The sequence below is a fragment of the Lepus europaeus genome, chromosome 1, assembly GCF_033115175.1.
Source record: "Lepus europaeus isolate LE1 chromosome 1, mLepTim1.pri, whole genome shotgun sequence".
NCBI lineage: Eukaryota > Metazoa > Chordata > Mammalia > Lagomorpha > Leporidae > Lepus > Lepus europaeus.
In genome coordinates, this window is record NC_084827.1 from 35,565,028 (window position 1) to 35,589,048 (window position 24,021).

A 24,021-nucleotide genomic window follows, 5' to 3' on the forward strand; every position below is an offset into this window, starting at 1 on the left:
TTCATTCATTCTACCTACCACCCATTCATTCATTCATTCATTCATCCATTCTTTCAATTACATAATGTGGAGTGCATGAGGATATAAGTGCAGATGCAACAGATATTTTTTCTCATGGGTTTTTCACAAACAAATACACAATGGCTGCACTAGATGTGATTAAAATTATCTTTTTCCTTGCGAATTTTAATTAATTAATGTTATTTGTTTCAAAGGAAAAGAGAGAGAGACAGAAAAACTGAAAGAGATCTTCCATTTGTTAATTCACTCTCCAAATGCCTGGGATAGCTGGGGCTGGATGGAGCCAGGAACTGAATCAGGTCTGCTGTGTAGCTGGCAGGGACCCAATTATTTGAGCCATCATCTGTTGTCTCTAAGGGTGTGTATTAGCAGGAAGCTGGATCAGAACTGGAGATGAGGCTTGATCCTAGGCATTCTGATGTGAGATTTTTTTTTAACTTTTATTTAGTAAATATAAATTTCCAAAGTACAGTTTATGGATTACAACGGCTTTCCCCTCCTATAACTTCCCTCCCACTCGCACCCCTCCCATCTCCCGCTCCCTCTCCCATTCCATTCACATCAAGATTCATTTTCAATTCTCTTTATATACAGAAGATCAATTTAGTATATATTAAGTAAAGATTTCATCAGTTTGCACCCATACAGAACATAAAGTGTAAAATACTCTTTCAGTACTAGTTATAGCATTACTTCACATTGGACAACACATTAAGGACAGATCCCACATGAGGAGTAAGTACACAGTGACTCCTGTTGTTGACTTAAAAATTTGACACTCTTGTTTATGGCGTCAGTAATCTCCCTAGGCTCTCGTCATGAGTTGCCAAGGCTATGGAAGCCTTTTGAGTTCGCCGACTTCGATCTTATTCAGACAGGGTCATAGTCAAAGTGGAAGTTCTCTCCTCCCTTCAGAGAAAGGTACCTCCTTCTTTGATGGCCCCGTTCTTTCCACTGGGATCTCACTCGCAGAGATCTTTCATTTGTGTTTTTTTTTTTTTTTTTTTCCAGAGTGTCTTGGCTTTCCATGCCTAAAATATTCTCATGTGCTCTTCAGCCAGATCCGAATGCCTTAAGGGCTGATTATGAGGCCAGAGTGCTGTTTAGGACATCTGCCATTCTATGAGTCTGCTGTGTATCTCACTTCCCATGTTGGATCATTCTCTCCCTTTTTTATTCTATCAGTTAGTATTAGCAGACACTAGTCTTGTTTGTGTGATCCCTTTGACTCTTAGACCTATCAGTGTGATAAATTGTGAACTGAAGATGATCACTTGGGCTAGTGAGATGGCATTGGTACATGCCACCTTGATGGGATTGTATTGGAATCCCCGGCATGTTTCTAACTCCACCATTTGGAGCAGGTCCGATTGAACATGTCCCAAATTGTACATCTCCTCCCTCTCTTATTCCCACTCTTATATTTAACAGGGATCACTTTTCAGTTAAATTTAAACACCTAAGAATAATTGTGTGTTAATTACAGAGTTCAAACAATAGTACTAGAACAAAAAAAAATACTAAAAGGGATAAAGTATTAAATTGTACATCAACAGTCAGGACAAGGGCTGATCAAGTCACTGTTTTTCATAGTGTCCATTTTACTTCAACAGGTTTCCCCTATGGTGCTCAGTTGTTGTCGATCAGGGAGAACATATGATATTTGTCCCTTTGGGACTGGCTTAATTCACTCAGCATAATGTTTTCCAGATTCCTCTATTTTGTTGCAAATGACTGGGTTTCTTTGTTTTGGACTGCTGTATAGTATTCTATAGAGTACATGTCCCATAATTTCTTTATCCAGTCTACTGTTAATGGGCATTTGAGTTGATTCCAGGTCTTTACTATTGTGAATTGAGCTACAATAAACATTAATGTGCTGACAGCTTTTTTGTTTGCCAGTTTAATTTCCTTTGGGTAAATTCCAAGGAGTGGGATGGCTGGATTGTATGGTAGGGTTATATTCAGGTTTCTGAGGAATCTCCAGACTGACTTCCATAGTGGCTTTACCAGTTTACATTCCCACCAACAGTGGAATAGTGTCCCTTTTCCCCCACATCCTCTCCAGCATCTGTTGTTGGTAGATTTCTGAATGTGAGTCATTCTCACCGGGGTGAGGTGAAACCTCATTGTAGTTTTGATTTGCATTTCCCTGATTGCTAGTGATCTTGAACATTTTTTCATGTGTCTGTTGGCCATTTGGATTTCCTCTTTCGAAAAATGTCTATTGAGGTCCTTGGCCCATCTCTTAAGTGGGTTGTTTGTTTTGTTGTTGTGGAGTTTCTTGATTTCTTTGTAGATTCTGGTTATCAGCCCTTTATCTGTTGCATAGTTTGCAAATATTTTTTTCCCATTCTGTCGGTTACCTATTCACTTTCCTGACTGTTTCTTTTGAAGTACTAAAAGGAAACTTCTCAATTTGATGCAATCCCAAATGTTAATTTTGGTTTTGACTGCCTGTGCTTCTGGGTTCTTTTCCAAGAAGTCTTTTCTGGCACCTATATCTTGCAGGGTTTCTCCAATGTTCTCTAACAATTTGATGGTGTTGGGTCATAGATTTAAGTCTTTAATCCATGTTGAGTGGATTTTGTGTAAGGTGAAAGGTAGGGGTCTTGCTTCATGCTTCTGCACGTGGAAGTCCAGTTTTCCCAGCACCATTTATTGAATAGACTGTCCTTACTCCAGGGATTGGTTTTGGATCCTTGATCAAATATAAGTTGGCTGTAGATGTTTGGATTGATTTCTGGTGTTTCTATTCTGTTCCATTGGTCTATCCTTCTGTTTCTGTACCAGTACCATGCTGTTTTGATAACAATTGCCCTGTAGTATGTGGGATTTTACCATCTCAAGTGGTAAGATAACCATTGTACCAAATGACTGTCACTTCCTTATAAATTTTTAATCATTGTAATTTGAACTGATATTTATAATCTCATTGTTTCAAAAGATTTTCATGAATTAACTCAATTGATCCTCCTCATCACCATTTCAGGTAGGAACTCCTATTAGTCCTGCTTCACAGATGGGGAAATAAATGCACAAAAAGGCAAAGCAATGACCTCTGGTCACTCAGCTCATAAACAGAAGCAGCAGGATTACAGCTATGCAGTACATCTCCAGACACTGTGTTCTCAAACCCCACAGCTGTGTTGTCTCTCAGTAACAGACGTATGTTAACAAAATCAACAATATTGCAAGAATAACAATAAAACAGCTTTTAAAATGCTTTTAATTGATTTGTCACTATCAACAATGGCTTGCAGACATGTTCTAGTTTAATCCTCACAATGACTAAATGAGTCAAGCATGATTGTACTGCATTTATAAAATGCCCAAGATCAATCAGCTAAAAAAAAGGAGCAACCATTTGAAACAGGTACATTTTATTTTAAAAACCCATACTTTATCAAACTTCTCCCAATTAATACATTTGAAACATATGAATAAAATAAAAACCACAAATGTGTCCAAAAATGAATCCAAATAAGCAGTCTAAAATTTATTAGAGGTTATAATTTCAAGTATTATGTTAGAATTTAAAACAATATTTTGATAATTTATATTAATATTAATAGAAAAACCCTTGAATTTTCTTTTCCTTAATTCGATAAAGCAGAGATTTCAGGCAAGCTATATCATACCAAGGGATATTACACTCTGGCTTGGACTTCAAACTCTTTCTTGACTGATACCATCACCTTAAGTCAAAGGGTCAGGTGAAAAATTACCAGAGCATTGTTGGTTAGATTTCTAACACTGGAGTCCCTGCAGCTGAATACTTAATACAATTAACAAAGTAAATAGCAGCTACAAGAGTCAATATTTTTGCAGAATTTAGAGTCCAAAGTTATTTGAAATGGGGACAGATAGGCCCTGGCTGCTGATAAAGCACTTAAAAAATCTGCCTTTAAAATGAAAATCTAATTCTAACATGATAATGAGAAGCATATGGGAAGAATCCATGAAACCAAGCTTACAAGGGTTATTCCCAAGATACTGAAATGGATGAGTAAGACTGCAAGGACAAGGAAGCAACATACATCACAATGGAGAATTCCCATTGTTGCCTACCTCTCCACTAGGTGAGAACAGATTCTCTATCTTATATTTATTTTTGCAGACTTAGGTGCTAACACAGCGCCTGACATGGGGTAAGATGCCAGTGGAGATTTGCTTTACAATTAAATGTCAATTTTTTGTTGTATTTACAAACGTTTTGGTTTTGAAGAGATCACAATTAAAATCCACACATTTTGGCTAACAGTTGAGTGGTTTCCCAGGTCATATAGTTTCTTCATGATAAACATGACTCTAGAATTCTGGCCTGCTGACTCATAATACAGTGTAAATGGCTATACCTTTAATATCTATAAGTACATACTGTGAGTATGTATTTTATGGGCCAACAAACAATTAAAAAGATATTATCAGGTGACATATATATAATAAGTTTATTATGCATTTTCCTTTTATTGATAACACTTGCAACACTCACAATTCATAGTAAGAACCCTATTGACAAATGCAGATTTCAATTTTCTTCCAAGTCATAGCCCTCGTGTTTATATGCTAGGCATCACCAGACCTCTACATTGTTATAACTCTGCTTTATATTGATGTACCTTTATTTTGGCCAAAGGAATTTAACAGTCCATATAATATGTGCATAAATAGGAATAAAACAAAATGTTAACAATCCATATGAAGTAAGCATTTGGTGCTTGAGTATTATATTAGTTTTTCTCTAATGCTGCCCTCAATGGCAGAACTCTTCTGCAGCAACATGATATATACTGAATCATTAAATGTTCCAAGGAAATTTGCCATTGGGGTGGGCATTTGGCTCAGTGATAAAGCACAACTTGGGACAACTGCCATCCCATATTGGAGTGCCTGGGTTTGCGTCACAGCTCTGCTTCTGATTAGTGTCCTGTTATTGTGCATGCTGAGAAGCAGCGAGTGATGGTCCAAGTGTGTGAGTCCCTGTTACCCACATTAAAGACCCAGACTGGTATCCTGGCTCCAGGTGCTGGCCTGGTTCAGCCCCAGTTGTTGTGGGTACTTGGAGAGTGAGCCATCAGATAGAGAATCTCTGTCTCTAGATCTCTTTTTCTTTCTCTCTCTCCTTTTCAAATAAATAAATAAATAATTTACCTTTACCTGGAAACGCCTATACTTTCTGCTGACGTATCTGTGCATGCTCTATTGTGAACAATTCGGAAAGATTTTGTTCAATAATTGTCATCTGATGAAGAGCTTTGTATCGCATATTATATCTGAAGTGTGTCCCTTAAGTAATTGTCTTTTAAAATGCAAAGAAGCTATATTTGCTCTAAAGAGATTACATAATTCATTTTTATAACTTAGATCAGTCATTCCCAAACAGAAATACAGCAGAGTCTCTGAGGGAGAGAAAGTACAGTATAGGATATTATATTCATCAAAAGGGGCATAGGTTGAAAAGAGTGGAAAGACCTCGTCACAAAGAAAAATTATCAGGACACCCCTGGAGAGCTTTCATCAAATGGAAAAGAAAAAGTTCACAAAAGTTAATTGATTAAGAAAATAAACTAAATCTAGAACAAATGAATTTTAAGGACTATTTTCAAAGAATGATTAATTTGTTAATTATGAATTCTAAAACAAAAAGATGGCATATGTGTCATTTAATATAGAGAATACAAGACCGAAAGCAAGAGAGAACTGAGTTCAAGTCCATGATCTTACTGAATTATAAGGTCTTTTGCTGTTCTGGTGGATTTTTATGTGAAAATACTAGACTTGAGGATTGCTAATTGTCTTTAAAAGTTCTGCTGCTCTACAATTCTACTGAACTTTAGTTCCATTAAAAAAAAGGATTTATTTAATTATTTGAAAGGCAGAGATACAGAGCCAAGGAGAAAGGAGAGAGAGAGAGAGAGAGAGAGAGAGAGAAATATCTTCCACCTACTGGTTCACTTGCCAAATGGCTGCAAAGGCCAGGCCTGTGTCAGACCTAAGCCAGGAGCTAGGAGCTTCATCCGGGAGTCCCAGGTGGATGCATGGGCCTGAGTACTTGGACTACCCTCTGCTGTTTTTCCTAGGCCATTAGCAGGGAGTTGGATTAGCAGTGGAGTAGCTGGGACTTGAACCAGCACCTATATGGGATGCTGATACTGTAGGCAGAGTGCTAACCTCATAATGCCATTTTTTTTGGTAAAGATACTTTATAGTTGGGGCCAGCACTGTGGTGTAGTGGGTAAAGCAGCTGCCTGCAGTGCCAGCACCCCATATGGGTACTCTCAGGTGTTCCACTTCCCATCTAGCTCCCTGCTAATGTGCCTGAGAAAGCAGCAAAAAATGGTCCAAGTGCTTGGGTGCTTGCTCCCACACGGGAGGCCTGGAAGAAGCTCCTGGTTCTTGGCTTGGGATCAGCTCAGCTCTAGCCATTGTGGCTATTTGGAGAGTGAACCAGTGGGAGAAAGATATTCTCTCTCTCTCTCTCCCTCCTTCTCTTTATCTATAACTCTGCCTTTCAAGTAAATAAATAAATCTTTAAAATATTTTATAGTCTCCATGGTAAAAAGAGCATATATGCTTCAGGTATGATAACTATCATTGTTTCCATATCTAGAATGCCAGTGACTTACTGCACATCCAACAGGCCAATTGACTGTGAAGTTTCAACAGATCTGTGTACCAGAATTATTCTGTAGATCAGATAGTGCATCTGTGCCCATGCAGTTTGAACACTTCCAGTGATTTTGACACATATTTCATCAAGAATCACTCTTCCACATACTCTTTTGTGATGTTTCTAGAGTTTAGGTTGCAAAGAACTAACCTAATTAGGGAAAGAAATGCAAAGTTATGACTAATATCAAAGAAGATAATTTATTTCTTACACATCTGTTGATAAACTTCTTTCTTATTTGTAATTTTCACCAACTAAGAGCCTATAGACTTTAAACATTTTGACTTTTTTTGCAAAACTCAGTGACAATGAAAGACCAGGTAAAAGAAATTCAGTTGACAATGAGATGGACTACATGTAAACAGGAACATGCACACATACTTTAAGTTATATATGTATGTCAACATATGTGTATATATGTGTACAGATTATATTAGAGAATGGTAATTAAGTAACATATATATTATGTTATGTAAATGCATGTCACTTATATGGTCTAATCTCTGATATCTTCTGTTTGCTACTTCAAATTTTCCCATTACCCTTCTTTCCTTTTTGCACCCTGTTCTCTGCTCCAGGAGATTGATTTGAGTGAGCTAGGTCCCCATGGCCTCTGGCCCATCCTGGTAGGATATTAGTGAAAGGGGAAGAATGAATCCTTTTGTGTGTATTATTGCTTCTGGATCACACCTGGCAAGATGTTTTGTGTTCCTTGACCGGGTTTCCAACCTGTAAATTTTTTACGGCATGACTTACTTCCAAGTTTTGATAATTTCTCCATTCCCTGACTCTGAGGAATGGTAACAGCTCTGTGGTCATTGGCCTCAGTTTGTCACACTCGTCCTTGTGGCCTTTCTGCATTTGTACTTCATAAACAAACTTGTAAATACCACCCCCCCCAGAATTACATTATTGGAATGTGCCATCTACTTCCTAAATACTGGGATCCTGACTGACACTGTTTTTATGGAAAAGGTAACTTTAAGGAATTTCTTTGCTTAACACAAAAAATAGTAGAATGAGTGAAGACTTGAACTGTAGCTTTTGAAAAAAAAAATGTTCTCAGTTTGCTAAAACCAGTAATCTTAATCAGTTGAGTAAAATTGGGTTTATAGCCTGGTTGCAGGAGAGGCAACAGTCGAATGAGAAAATAGAATGCTGGCTTGATCTATGATACAGAAGTGAAGCAAGGAAATGAGAATTTTAACTAAATGCAAACACCAAGGCACAAAACTGAGCCTGCAAGTGTGTTTTCCCATGCTCCCGAGACTTGATCTGTGATATTGCTGTCACCTTGGGGCAACTCATTAATAGAAAAATAAAGAAAAGCTGGAAGGAGTTCATGGAGGAGTAACAAATTGATAAAAAGCACTGGAGGATTGACATGTGAGAAGGGATTAAAAGGATGAAATCGTTCTGCTTTAGCTAAGTGGTGACTAAGGGGGGATATGTCAATTGTCTACAATTATGTGAAGGTTATAAACTCCAAAAGAAAGACAGTGATTACTACAAATCAAGGGAACAGTTCTCTGTGTAAAGAGGCATATTTAAAAGCTAAAAGTTTAGATCAAATAACAGGACCATTTTCTAATGTAGAGCTATTTCATGTTTTGTAAAGATGTGTGTTACATACTGTAGCCTTTAAAAACAAAAGAAACATTACAAATCATTTAGTAATGTTATATGTAGGGATTTCTCTAGAGTTTATTCATCTATCTGTTTATCTATCAAATCATCTATCTATTGTACCTTAGAAATAACTTTTATAAAGACATGTGGGAATAAATGTGATTGCTACAGTTACTGTAGGCTTTGTGATAGATATATTTAAAATATTCTACTTAATGGTTAATATTGCATTTTATTTGATTTTTTAAAAAAGATTTATTTTCTTTATTTGAAAGAGCTACAGAGAGGGAGAGACAGAGAGAAAGGTCTTCCATCCGCTGGCTCACACCCCAAATGGCCGCAACAGCTGGAGCTGAGCTGATCCGAAGCCAGGAGCCAGGAGCATCTTATGGGTCTCCCACATGGGTGTAGGGGCCCAAGGACCTGGCCATCTTCTACTGCTTTCCCAAGCTACAACAGAGAGCCGGATCGGAAGAGGAGTAGCCAGGACTTGAACTGGCCGGCACTTCAGGCCAGGGCTTTAACCCACTGCACCACAGCACCAGTCCCAGTATTGCATTTTAACAATTAAGGAAAGTTATGGTCAGAAAATTTGAGCAGCATTCAGAAGGTCATCCAACCAGCATATGACAGAGCCAGGATATAGACTCAAAACCACTAGATAGTTAAAATACTTTAGAATAGTACTGCATCTCAAATTTTCACTATTCTATCATTGACATGACTATATACATTATTTTTATCAAGTACTTTGTTACTAATTTCCTTGAGTAGGTAATGATATATTTTAGGTACCTTGCCTTATTTCTACTCATGATGTCAAGAACGCAAGGGATAGCTATTTCCACAGCCATTTCCTATTCTTGAAGAATCCATGTGGTCAACACTCATTTTAGCTGTGTGGATCAGAAAAAGCTTACATAATTTATTTCCTTATCTTTGTACACATCACTTATTTCGCATATTGGAAAATAATTTGTTTACTACTTTACACAAAGCAAATTATTGAATAAATTATAACATATTTATGAAATTGTCATTTGAAAGAAGCAATGGTCTGGAGCTCTCTTTTTTTAAAAAAATATTAGTCACCTTTCAGACTTTATATTTTAAAAATTTACTTTCTATTTAATTTTTAAAGCAATTATGACAGAGAGAAAGAAAGAGAGAGAGTGAGCTCCCATCTTCTGGTTTGCTCCCCAAGTGTGCCAGGATGAGGCTGAAGCTGGGACCCAGGAACTCCATACAGATCTCCTAGGTAGGTGGCAGGAACTCCACTACTTGAGCCACCACTGCTGTCTCCCAGGGTTCACATTATTAGGAAGATGGAGTAAAGGGCCAGAGCCAGAGTCAAAGCCAGGGACAGAATGATTGGGTGTGGTATTCTAATTGATATCTTAACTGCAAGGCTAAATATCTGACTCTAGTTTTAAATTAATTTATAGATATTTTAACACATACAAGGATAAGGTCTAACATATCAAACAGTACAGAAGACTATAAAGTGAAATAAATTAAGAGCCCCCTTTCCCTGCAACCTTCAACCTCTGGGTTAGAGGTAAGTGTTGCTATCACTTTCTTATATATTTTTCCAGGAATACTCTACGCACATACTTGTGTACATTTTCTTTTTTCCATTTAGTCATTTATCTTGGTTATCTATCTATATCGAACACAATGCTAGTTGTCCTTTTTAATGACTGTAAACATTCTTTTTCAAAAGCGTAACATCATTTATCCAGTTCCTTGTTGATTGACATTTAGTTTCTAGAGATATACTTGTAAGTAAAAAATTCTGCATGAACATATATTTATATTTATCTTTGCTATTTTTCCACATTGATAGGGCGTATTTTTATCTAGGGCATTTCTTGGCCAAAGAATATGTGCATTTCAAATTTTGAACAGGTTTTTTCCAAATTACCATGAGCTTCAAATTGACACAAAAAACATGTGAGAATCTAAAGAAGCTATAAAATCTACAGGAGACCTCTGGTTTGGCAATTAGCCAAAGATGAAAATTTTATTCTAAGTGAATGTTTTACTCTCATCCAGGCTCATTTTTGCCTACTTATATTTTCAAGTCAATAGCACATGACACGTGTGTATTTTCACAGGAACTAATGTAAATAATAAATCTTATTAAATCTTCATTCGAAGACTTGGCTTGAGTTATTTTGACTACCTGGGAAATCCACCTCGTTCTAATCTTACATGTCTACATTGTGCCTTCTCTTAACAATTGCTTGCTCCAGGATTGATTTAGCTCAAATTGGATATTCAGTATTTTGATAAGACTTATAAGTTTTCTTGTAAAAACTGATTCAGGATTTTTTTTTTTATTTTCCTATAAATTGATTAATGTTTTTAGTCTGAAGTTTTGTTTAGAATTTTTAAAATAAAAAAGTCATTCGAAAGTGTCTCTTTGGAACCCAGGTCATAAACAATTACAACTTTAAAAACTGAGAGTTAAATCTGAAACATACTGGCGAGAGTAGCATAGTTGCTATCATATTAAAGGCCTTTGGAGGCAAGCTAGCATAGTTTACACGCCAGTGGGCCTATTTATAGATCTGACTCCTTTTTGCAATGTCAACTGTAACACTAGACTTAGTTTAAGCCTCAGTATCTCAAATATCAGCCTCTACTAGTTGTACAGTTCTCCCTTATTTGATACCAGAGAGCCCAATGGAGCCTTCGGAAGTACCTGGTCAGAATAGCAAAGATAATTTTTTGGAAGTTCCTAATTTGTCTGATTCTCTTTGTGAAGATGAAGAAGTTAAAGCTATTTTCAAACCTGGCTTCTCCCCTCAACCGAGCAGACGAGGTTCTGAGGCTTCTGAAGAGGTCTACGAGCACACTGCATCCTCAGGTGGCAGAAGAGTTTCGTTTGCTGACAACTTTGGATTCAATCTTGTGTCTGTGAAAGAGTTTGATAGCTGGGAATTTCCGAGTGTGTCCACCACCTTTGAATTAGGAAAGGATGCTTTCCAGACAGAAGAATATGTGTTATCTCCACTGTTTGACTTGCCTGCCTCAAAGGAAGATCTTATGCAACAGCTACAAGTTCAGAAAGCAATACTGGAGTCAACTGAATATGTTCCTGGTTCTACAAGTATGAAGGGTATTATTCGAGTTTTGAATATTTCTTTTGAGAAGTTAGTATATGTGAGAATGTCCTTAGATGACTGGCAAACCCATTACGACATTTTGGCAGAATATGTTCCTAACTCGTGTGATGGTGAAACCGATCAGTTCTCCTTCAAGATTTCATTGGTTCCTCCTTATCAAAAAGATGGCAGTAAAGTTGAGTTTTGTATACGTTACGAAACTTCTGTTGGTACATTTTGGTCAAATAATAATGGCACAAATTATACATTGGTTTGTCAAAAGAAGGAACCTGAGCCAGAGCCTGGAAAGCCATTGGAAGAAGCATCTAGTAAACAAAAAAAAGGCTGCTTGAAGGTAAAATCAAGGTGAGGATGTATGTTTCATTCTTTACAATTCATAATCTGAAAAGCTTTTCATAAGGCATCTGTATTTCACATCTTGTAAAAAATAGCCATTCTATTTAAAAATATACTGCATGCTATGTCAGAAACAATGGTGTCAGGCTTTATCAAGGTCATTGCATTGCAAATTCTAACAGTGTTATCTCTTCTTCAAATGTGAGGAAAATATGAGTATAATGTAATAGATGGTGGGGAACTACAATGTATGTATTTCTTGCCTAATGAGTTATAAATTGCTTAGGTTCAAACAATAGATTCCTCACATATAAAATCTGTTTTGACATTTAAAGTATATTTAGTTCTAATATTTTTTAATGTTCATGCTTCAAAATACTTTTGATTAGCATAAAACCTTATTTCAATGTGTCTAATGCTTAGAAATTTGTTGACTTCCTACAAAAGCTTCGAGGAACTTCTTAAAAACTGACTAAAGTCTACCAGGAATGTTTGTAGTGGCACATATGAAGTCATAACAGATGTGGCCTTAAAGATAAACAGAGATACATAAATATGTGAGCAGCATATGAATTTCAAAAAAATTTACAATTATAACCAAATTCAGCATTATAGAATACAAATTAGTATAATTTAGTAAATGCAAATGGAGCAAAATAAAATAAATGGCCCAAATAGACATATGTGTATTCAGCTACATAGATTAGAGATTTGGGATGTGACCCCCTCACTAGTAACCCTACTTTCCTGCTAATATGAAAAATAAAGAAAATTGACACTCAGCTCTGTCTGTAGTTCAGAACTGGCTAATTTCCATGACACTAGGTTAGTAGATAAAACATTCAGAAAGAGTCAGAGCCCTTCTGTTCCTCACCATGTCCCAAAAGGAAAGTCCACAGTGCTCCACCAGCCAGGGCGCAAATGTTTGATTGTCTTCTGAGTGGTCTCTCCTAGTCGTTTCTAAACCCAGAGACATTAGTATACGGTGGTGAGAAGAGAACTGTATTAAGAATCAAGACACCTACATTCTAACTTTGTGAACTATATTTAGTGAAAAAATTCAAGATATGACATTGGAACATTTTAACCTCTTTATGCTTTTTGCTATATGTTTTAATGCATAAAATGAAAAATAATTAATATTACATGTGCTATTTCAATGCTAATGAACTAAGTGTAGCATAGGTGGAAGAAATTCAAACATATAAAACATTTGTCTTTTTATTTTCCATTAAAGTTGTTTGAAAGATTAGCTTAGTTGATTGTGTGAATTATGCCAAATTTCTTGGTCAAAATCAAAATGGTCTCAGATTTTAACTGGGGTTATGAAGAGAAATAACATAATCATCCTTATATATACCAAGGTAGTAACTTAGATGTTTATGAAATCACAGAAACATATTAGCTACGCAGACAAAATAAGTTCAACACTATTTGAAAAACTAATTTATAGTCATAATCACATACCTATTAAAAATATCCCAATTGAGATCCTTGTCAGTGAATATCTACAAATATGCTGCAACTTGCTCTATAGGTTAGACCAAACAGAATTTAGAAAAAGCCATGCCTTGTTATTAAAGATCTCATAAAAGAAGCAATGGATTTTTCCGCAAGTTAAAGACACAGCTTTAAAATTACTAGCAATGCATGCTTAAGCATGCCTTAGATAAGAGGGTTCGTTGATAGACCAAACTTAACTTGGTATCAAGAGCAAGGAATGGGTCACTGATGGGCCCAATCTCCTCCTCCGTCACAATATTATTGGAGCTTCTCCTGGCTGAAGAACTGGATGGCTATATATATCCACATACACATTTGTATTCAGAACTGTAATCATTGGATTCACAGTGGACACCATTCAAGTTTTAATATCGCTTTGGGGAAAAACCTGAGAAGAACTAAACCACAAAATGGTCTAAAGGCCTGTAAAGTTTCCTAATGAGTTATAAAAATGGAAAAAATTTCTCTCCTTCAAAACCACAAATACATTTTCTGCACTTCTATAACTTAAAAATGACCAACATAATTCAAACCACATTTTGAAAAAAGTGTGCGCCTCTGGAGGAGGCTTTTTGTGCTGAGTTTCAGTCCAACATGAATTTTTACATCTGATTTATATACCACTCAAAATGGAGTGTATAAAGGAAATCCTGACAGATCCTTAGAACAGCATGTGCCATAATAGAATATTTATACAGCTTTTCCATGATATAATTTATATGCAATGGGGTTTCAAATATTCCTAAAACTCACACAAGAGAGCATTATCAAATTTCTAAATGAATATTGCAGTTGGATTTCATTGTGAAGAATTTGGTTAGGGAAAAATAGCACATCTTATTAATGTTATTTTACAAAACGTGTACTTGGCTAAAATAAAAATGAATACTTATTTGATGAAAAAATATAGCTTCCAAAAAATCCTCCTCTCTCCAAATAGTTATACAATCCAAAAGGGTTTTCTTTCTTTTTTGAGCATTTTCACACTGCCTGTGTAGGCTAATTTGGAAGTGATTTCTTTTAGAAGCTAAACACAGAAGAGAAATCTATGTGATTTTTGCCTCATACGTAAGTAGATTAATAATAATATGCAGTATAAGTCAGAGGCAAAATGAGAATTAGGCTGTCCTAGTGCAGAAAGGGACTGATAACTTCAGTTCCTCTTACTACCAAATGTAATTTGCTATCAGAATCCCGAAAATGTTGTCTTCTGAAAGTGTCAGTAATCCCAAGTAATGAGTACAGCATGAACTATGGGAACACATTGAGTCAGGGAGGATTTCACCCACCCAGGCAGTACATTTTCTCTATGGAGATTTTTCTTGGATCAGAGTTCGTACATCTTGTAATTGATGTGGGTTGTCCTTGACCATCCACTTTGGGCTGAAAGAAATATCTAGAGGAAGAGGAAAGCAGAGTTTATAACTCATAGACATGTGACTAAGAGTGATCCAAAGGTATTTAATTGCACTACAAGCCCTACATCAGGGATACTTGTTAAGTTGCACGTATACAGCACCAGGGGCACCGGAGTACGTGTTAGCAAACAAACTAAGCAGAATTCTGATCTATGCCCCATGCATTTTATTTAAAAATCCATGACAGAATGACTTACAAACCACATTAAGTGTACATAAATACATAGCTAAAAAGAGAATGCACTGTAAACTCCAAGTTAAAATTATGGGCTTCAGATTTGAACACATTTGAGTTTGAGTCAAAGTTCCACCATATATTGGCTGTGTGAACTTTTGTAAGTTATACTTAGTTTCCTTATCTACTAGTTGGGGATATTAAAAGCACTATATCTTGGGGTTGTTTGAAATTTACGTGTGGTAGTAACTAGAGAAATTGGCTATAGTGTCTGACACATCATATGTTATCCATTATAAAATGTTAACTTTTGTAAAAAGACAATGTTATCTCTAGCTTTAGGTATTTCTGAACAATTATAAGTGAGGCTAGAGCCTCCTCAATGTCTCTCTCCTCTTTCCTTTCAGGGCTCATAAATGTCAGTTTTGGAGTACCATTCCTTTTTCTCTTGCAGGATTTCAATTAGCAAGAAAAATTAATTAAACTGTAAATTTTCTTCAGATATATGTCACCTTATATCTGACATCTTAAAGCTGGAATAGAACTTAGTGATTGTTAAAATTTCCACACATGATAGGTGAAATGGTGAAGGATAATTCTGGAAGGGGCAAACAGATAGCATTAATTTTGGCATAGAACAGGCATAAATATTAACTCCAATAAAACACATGCTTAGTAGCTTTGGGCTATGGATATGTTACTTCTCAAAGCCTCAAATTATTCACTTGTAATATAGGGTCATGATGCCTGGTCTTGTGATGATTTAACTAAATTAATACAAGATTGTATCTTTAAATCTCCCACTAAAGAGTTGGACACATATAAAATAGTCATCAATGGCTAACTATCATAATTGGCATTTTCTTTTTTTTTTAACTTTTATTTAATGAATATAAATTTCCAGTGTACAGCTTATGGATTACAATGGCTTCCGCCTCCTATAACTTCCCTCCCACCCGCAACCCTCCCCTCTCCCGCTGCCTCTCCCCTTCCATTTGCATCAAGATTATTTTCAATTCTCTTTATATACAGAAGATCAATTTAGTATAAAGATTTCAACAGTTTGCACCCACATAGAAACACAAAGTGAAACATACTGTTGGAGTACTAGTTATAGCATTAAATCACACTGTACAGCACATTAAGGACAGAGATCCCACATGAGGAGCAAGTGCACAGTGGTTCCTGTTGTTGACCCAACAAATTGACACTCTAGTTTATGGTGCCAGTAACCACCCTAGGTTCTCGTCATGAGTTGCCAAGGCTATGGAAGCCTTCCAAGCTTGCCGACTCTGATCATATTTAGACAAGGTCATAAAAGACAGAGTGAGGATAGTAACCAATGATCCTAAGAGTGGCGTTAACCAGGTCTAAACAACTATACAGCATTAAGTGGGGAAGAGGACCATCAGTACACACAGGTTGGGAGTAGAGCCATTGGTGGTAGAGGTTATGATTACAAAGGAATGAGGCTCAAGTGTGCTAGACAGGGTCTAGAACAAAGGACAGAGTCATTATTAGAGGAGCTAAGAAAGGTGCTGTCTAAGCTACAATTAAGTTTTCTGATTGAAAGGCAAATAGAACCTGATAGAAGGGGCTTGATAATAATCTGGTGGGCTTTAGGCCTTGTCATTTACCCTTCGATAGCTTAGCTGATAGAGTGGAGGACTGTAGGTGTTGGACTGCATAATACCTGCATTTCTTCAGACATCATAGGTTTCCTTGATCAGCTTCAAAGTTCATTTTACAAGCATTGAACAAGGACCTGTGTGCCAGTCCTGTGTTTTTAGGTGGCAATGTGCAACTGAGAATCATGGAGACAGGGGTCCTGTGAAGACAAGGAGAGGAGGTCCCAAAGGAAAAGGCCTAACAGGGTGAAGAGCAATTTTGGAGAGAGAAGGCACCAAATCCAGGCTCAGAACCTCAGGGTATACAATGGAAGTGAAATCAGAACTACTTATATTTTAGTTTTTGCAGCTAAAATCTATAACTGACCTTGTGTACTGGCTGTAGAAGTGGCCTTCTCAGTGCCTTCATGTTTTTTTTTTTTTCTTGCCCACTTTTACCTGCTAATGCTATGCTCCTCACTATAGAGTACACAGATTGACTTCACTTTTTCTTGCATTTTTATTAAGCAAAATCAATTTATTATTTTAAGGAAAGAAACAATATGGTATAAGTATTGGATGGTATTTATAATTTGGCCAGGTAAAGGCAACTGAAGTTCTGAATAACATTAATGCCAAAGGAGAAAACCAATTAGTCCTCAATTTTTGTACTTAAGGAATAGAAGCACATTCAGGAATGGGAGAGTGAAATCTTTTCTAAAGCATGATTTAAAGAATACGGATAATTTACCTTTCAGGATTGCAAAATCATTAAGCATTGGAAAAATGGGGCATAAGATAAGATAGGCCCAAGTCGCATGTTCTCATCAGAGCCATTGGATTGTGAGACTTATTTTGTTTAAATGTACAATATAATCTGGAGTTCTGGAAATAGCTCAAAGAGGTGTAAATAGCTCCATGTGGCCTTTGGGACTTAATTCATTGCAAAGCTACCTCATTGTGAGTGCACCCTAATTGTGGAAGCTGGGTCTGTTTAGGGGGAGAGACCTCTGGCAAGGCTCAATAGAAACATAAAACACAGCTGCGCTGGGTCCATCAAAGGGTGTTGGAAGCAGCCAGCTGGTTGACAACGGAGAGCCAACTAGCTTCAGGTTCCCTTGGAGATCTACCAGGGCATCGTGCTTCATGGTCTTGTGGAAACCCACACGTCCACAAGCTTAGATTTTCCCAAAGTGATTTTGAATCTTTTCTAAGAGAAGAGGCACGAGAGGTTCTCACCATTCAGGATTTCTATGCAGCCCAAGCTGAAAAGAACCACTGCGGAAACCATGTCTGGAACAGATCCGTTGGTAGGCCAGCTTCCCCACCTGAAGCCCATCTGCAACCTGTAAAGCAAGGCAGGGCCAACGAACTCTGGGCCAAAAATGCTCCAGGCAAAAAATGAAGGCACCAGTGCGACATGGGCTGACTTGGTTTTCACCTTCTCTAATTCTGCTGGCTGTGACTCTTGTCCCTGTTCCAAGTTTGTAGCCCAAACCACAACAGCAATAATGTAAGGGAAGTGATCTCAAGGGCAGACACTTGTGGGCCTGATTGTCCAATGTTCTGTCAGACTTTAATGGTCCTCTATACTCTAGCATTTCATTTTGTAACCTTGCTTGAAATCTCTATGTGTGTATGTACACATGTAAATACACATTATCTCCCTAACCCTCCGCTTAAATGTAGACACCTCCAGGAGAGCAGGGCCCATCTACATCTTGCACCCATTGAGGTCACTTGCACAGAGAGGCTTTGGATTTGAATTGACAATGGAAATGGATGATTTTTAGAAGCAGAGAGCACAAGGCCAACTTGAGTATGTATCTGTGTTAAGGGATCCATGGAAGTGTGAGGACTTTGAAGATCTGGAGTATATATGTATGGGGGTGAGAATAGATCTCCAAAACAGCACATGATAATGGAAATGGCAAGAGCTTTAAAGCAATGAAACTCCAAGCTTTAATGTTAATTATTAAGTGTTGGGAGTTGAATAAATCATATTTTGCATCCAATTTATTAAGGGTAAAATAAGAACAATAATTTTTACTTGGGAGTCCTGCTATAATAAATACGTTAGCTAACATATATAATCATGTAACCTAGTTGCTGGCATTTTTAGATATTCAAAATGTAAGTGTTGATGGCATTGGTGACAAATTCCACATTTTACCATATTCGATGATTTAGCTTTTTGCCCAGGGTTGATGGAGGAATGCTTGCTTCCATCACTATCTTTCCTGTTGCCAGGACCCAAGCTAATATGAATAGTGTCAAAATTAGCTGTGTAATACGTTCAATAAACTTTTGGGCATCAACTTGGGAGAATAACAGTTACACTTCTATAGGAAAAATGATGTTCAAATACTAGTAACTATGAAAAGTTTTGGAACATCACTGTTTTATAAATATGGTATGAGGTATTTTTAAAAATAAATCATAAATATTTTTCTTAATAGAATTATTCTTATGACAATTCTTTTGAACTAAATAACTGAATTGGCTGTATACAATTGACTGTATCATACTTTTTTATTTTTTCAATAATTATTTATGTAATGATTTTCTTCTAAAATATATGCTATGCACAATTGTGTTTCAGTCACTCTACTGTGTTTTTCTAAAATTTTAAGGTTTTTTTTTAAGATTTATTTATTTATTTGAAAGAGTTACGCAGAGAGAGAAGATGCAGAGGGGTGGGGGTCTTCCACTCACTGGTTCACTTCCAAATTGGCCGCAACGGCTGGATCTGCACTGATCCGAAGCCAGGAGCCATGAGTGTCTTCCGAGTCTCCCATGCAGATGCAGGGGCCCAAGGGCTTGGGCCATCTTCAACTGCTTTCCCAGGCCATAGCAGAGAGCTGGATTGGGAGTGGAGCAACTGGGACCCTCACTGGCACCCTTATGGAATGCTGGCACTGCAGGCGGCGGCTTTACCTGCTATACCACAGCCCTGGCCCCAAGATTTTAAGATTTATTTTTATTTTATTTGAAAGGCAGAGTTACAGAGTGGGGGGGGGGGAGGCAGAGGGAGAGGTCGTCCACTTGTTGGTTCACTCCCCAAATGGCTTCAATGCCAGGGCTGGGCCAGGCCAAAGCTAGGAGCCAAGAGCTTTTTCCAGGCCTCCCATATGGGTAAGTGGCCCAAGCACTTGGGCCCTCCTCTGCTGCTTTCCTGGGTGCATTAGCAGGTAGCTGGATCACAAGTAGACCAGCCAGGACTCAAACCAGGGTCCATATGGAATGACAGAAGGCAGCTTAACCCATTATGCCTCGACCCTGGTCCCCATTCCTCTGCTTTAAAGCATTCTGTGCTTTGCACCACCACATGAAAAAGGAAAATTGATTCTTCAATTCTACCAAAAAAAAAAAAAAGACTGCTGTAGAATTCTTGAAAACATTTTAAATACTGAATAATTGAGAATAATAGAGTATTTTCAAGATACCTAATTTTTTAATGAAATTTCTTCAAAGAATGTAATTGTCCAAGCTAATTTACAAGATGTCAAAAAGAGATTTTTGAATAAATTTGTTAAAATCAAGAGATTAGCTAAAACTTAAATGTGCTTAAATTTATCCTTTTGTAGAAAAGGCTAATATTATATCTACTAGCAGAAATCATATGAATATATAATTAACTTCTTAACTCTGTGTGTGTGTGTGTGTACAATTTCAAGAGCTATTTCATCTAGTCAATGAATATAGGTAGAGGACTGGTATATCCTATTCAGTTGATAACTTATTTAGGAAATTAAACACGGATACCCATGTTAAACCTCCAACTGCACTCCATTCTTGATGCACTGCTTTTTCTATTGAAAAAATACATACATGTATATGTGTGTGCTTTCTGTTTAAACTGAATCTCTTTGGTGTCTGTGAGTGTATGCATGTGTATCTGATACATATATTTAAGACATTCTTCAGATTGTTCATATTTTGGCTTGCCTTTTATATTATCTGTGTTAGTAATGTTTCATTTAATGATAACTGGCAAAACAAGTCAAGATTTTAGACAATGGCAGTTATAGTAGTTTCAGGGTATTTGTTAACAAATCTTATAATAATAAAATTTATTTAGTCCAACAGGTTTCCTATTTCTATTACTGGTATTGCCGAGTTTGCTTTTGACCTCTCATTCCTGTTAGGGTTCCTTTAAATTACCAGCGTTCCTGGTACTGTTTTTCCTATGGAGTAGCTACTCACCGTGTACGAAACAAGACAGTTTTCTTTAAATGAAAGAGTTTCTGGATGCAATTATTACATATAAGGTGATTTATATCAAGGCAAAGAAATTAACATTTAGCAAAAGACTTTCTGCTCACGAGATATTTTTGTATTTGGCAGGTAGAAGACTTTTGTCATACTGCCTAGTCAGAGTTACGAACGATGTCCCTTCCAGGCAGTTCTCAGCCACGTACTATTTTTTTTTTGGGGGGGCGGGGGAGGGAGTCATCACATTATATTCTATCATTTTTAATTTATATATTTTAATATATGGTTTTATTTATTTGTAAAAACTCCAAAATTATTTTACTGCAGAGCACTTCCGTCAACAACTTAGGCTATTTTTCAAGGAAGATTATTTACTCTGTTTACAACATTTAAAAAATATAGTCATAAGACTAATAATAACGTAGACAAGGGGATGGAAATGAATATCTGGACTAAATCGGTTAAATTCCAAAAAAATGTTCCTTTAATCCTGCAAGGTAGTTAGTATAGATGAAGAAACTGAAACTTCTACTGGTCAAGTCACCCTTGACAAAACTGGGACTGAAGCCTATTCTGATTTCAAAACCCCCTTTTCCTTCACTACTAATGTTGCTTCAATGAGCACACGTGACCAGGTAAAAATATTAAATTTTAATGTTGTAGTAGACCATCAACAGATTGAAATGTAAACAGAGATTATGAATACAATGCTTTGAGAGCGCTTGGGCTTTCTGGCTTCTGCAGCTATTAAAAAGCAGTATCGATGCGTCAGTAACTCATGGGGTTTAACAATCCTATGTTAAGAGATTCCAATTTGGATGTAAACATGGACATATATATGTATATATGTGCATATATATTTTAAATATATTGGCTTAATATAGTATATATTTTAGTACAACTATACATATTTTAAAATATATTTGAAATTATTTTTTACATTTCACAAGGGCCTTATATTTCTTTTTGGCATAGAGTAACGTATTTTTTGATGAACTTTTTTCTTACTGTTTTATGTTAATATGATCTTTTTTTTGACAGGCAGAGTTAGATAGTGAAAGAGAGAGACAGAGAGAAAGGTCTTTCTTCCGTTGATTCACCCCCCAAATGGCCGCTGCAGCCAGCACACTGCACTGATCCGAAGCCAGGAGCCTGGTGCTTCCTCCTGGTCTCCCATGTGGGTGCAGGGCCCAAGCACTTGGGCCATCCTCCACTGCCTTCCCGGGCCAACTTAATATGATCTTAATACAAAGAAAAGATTCAATGTAGTTCACAGATAGATACAAATTAAGAATATGATATTCCCTCCCTCTTCCTTCCTTCCTTGCTACCTTCCTCCCTTCCTTCCCTTTAATTTTTGAGATAACATATTTTTAACTTACATTACAAAGGCTTAATGCTCCATTAAATAAAGAGTCCAGCAAAGAAAAAGAGCCTAGTTCAATGGAAATATAGGCAAAGGCTATAAACAATAATCAACTGAAAAGATAAACATTTCACTCTTACACAGTAACTTTTAAAGCAATTGCACATCATTAAATCAACAGTAATATGACATTCTTAATCATTGGTTTGACAAACACATACAAAAAAGTTTGAAAAAGCTACTTTTGCAGCAATACTGATACACACAGACATGTCATTTTTGTTGCTTTGTTTATTTGTTTATTTATTTTTCATTGTTAGCTGCTCTATAAAAGGGAGTATATGGAGTATTTGTTGTTCTGTGTCTGGATTAGTTCTCTCAACATGATGTCCTATAGTTGCATCCATTTTGCTGTAAATAGTGGAATTCCATTCTTTTTTATAGCTGAATAATATTCTAATGTGTATATATACTACATTTTCTTTATCCATTCATCTGATGATGGACATGTTGGTTGATTCTATATTCTGTTATATGGCTGATTCTATACCAGTGACCTCAAGGTTGAGGTATAGATTTTGGTTAACATGAAAGACATTGATAACAAAGCCTTATGCTCTTCAGCTTCTGCATTGACAGGAAATGAAAAAGAAAAAAAAATCAATGATCAGAAAAATGAATAAAGAATGCTATTTATTTGACAAATGTTATGAATATGTGTTATATGACAGGTACTACTCTAAGTATTGTGAGTGCATAGATGAAAAAAATGACAATTCTTGTCTTCATGTAGCTTACAGTCTAATGGAAGGAAAACTAATAATAAATAATATAAAATGGGAATAAGAAAATTTGTATTAAGAGATCATACATGCAAGTGAGAAAATGAAATTCAGAGAAACGTTAAGTCAGATAAAGAAAATTCTCTCTTTGCTTCCCTATATGAAGAAAAGAAAGCACTTCATTGAGAAGGTGACAGTTTGTCAGGAAATTAAAAAGTCAGCCATAAGAGAGGTGTAGGAATAGAAGTCTATGCTGAAGGAACCAGTCAAGTCACATACTCTAAGGAATGACAAGAGTGTTTGATGGGTGGCAAGGAAGTCATGTGAGTGAAGGTGAGCATGGAAGGTGATGAGTTCAGGGAGATTGCAGGGAGCCAACCCTGGATAGCATTGGAGTTCACTGTGGTTCCTTAACTTTCATTCTGAAAGTAAATAAGGAAAGCCACTGAAACATTTTCATCAAAAGAATGCCAGGATATAACTTGTGTTTTAGGAAGGACGATGCTAGCTGCTCCATGGGAATAGACTGTAAGGGGAGGGCAAGATAAAAGCTGAGAAAACTGTCTCAGTAATCCAGGAAGAGATGATATGACTGTGCCCAAGGTGGTAGCAATGGAGGGAGTGCTAAATTAAGTGATAAATGGCTTATTTTGAAGGTAGAGAGAAGATTTTCCCATGAGTTGAATATGGGTTCTGAGAAAATGACGTGAATGTTGTTACTGAGCTCCAAGAAGAATGGGTTTTTCATAAAAAGATGTGAAGATGATTGAAGATAAAGGTGAGCAGGGGGAACTCATGAGCTCAGTCTTAAACCTATTCCACTTGAATGTCGTTTAGAAATCCAATGAACAGTTGGAGCGGTAGTTAGACATACAAGTCTGGAGTTTGGGAAAGATAAAAGTTTAAGAGACATTAGCCAGTTAGAGAGGGCATTGGGATGCAGTGGGTTGAGCTGGCATGTGGAATGCCTGTATCCCGTTTCGGAGTGCTGGTTGTGTCCTGGCTGTTCTGCTTCCAATCTGGCTTCCTGTTAATGCCCCACTCACATGGGAGAACCAGACGGAGTTTTGGGCTGCTGACTTCATCCTGGTTCAATCTCTGCTGTGATGGGCATTTGGGAGATGAACCACCAGATCGAAGTCCTCTCTGTGTCTTTCTCCCTCTC

General features: G+C 36.9%; 1 protein-coding gene across 1 annotated transcript in view; it reads left to right on the forward strand.

The window, feature by feature from the left end:
* Nucleotides 1–11,011: 11,011 nt before the first annotated feature.
* PPP1R3A (protein phosphatase 1 regulatory subunit 3A) overlaps nt 11,012–24,021 on the forward strand; it is a 40,031-nt gene continuing 27,021 nt past the window's right edge. The window contains exon 1 of the mRNA XM_062198671.1: nt 11,012–11,799. Within this exon, the coding sequence (XP_062054655.1) occupies nt 11,012–11,799 (788 nt within the window). The remainder of the gene's footprint in view (nt 11,800–24,021) is intronic.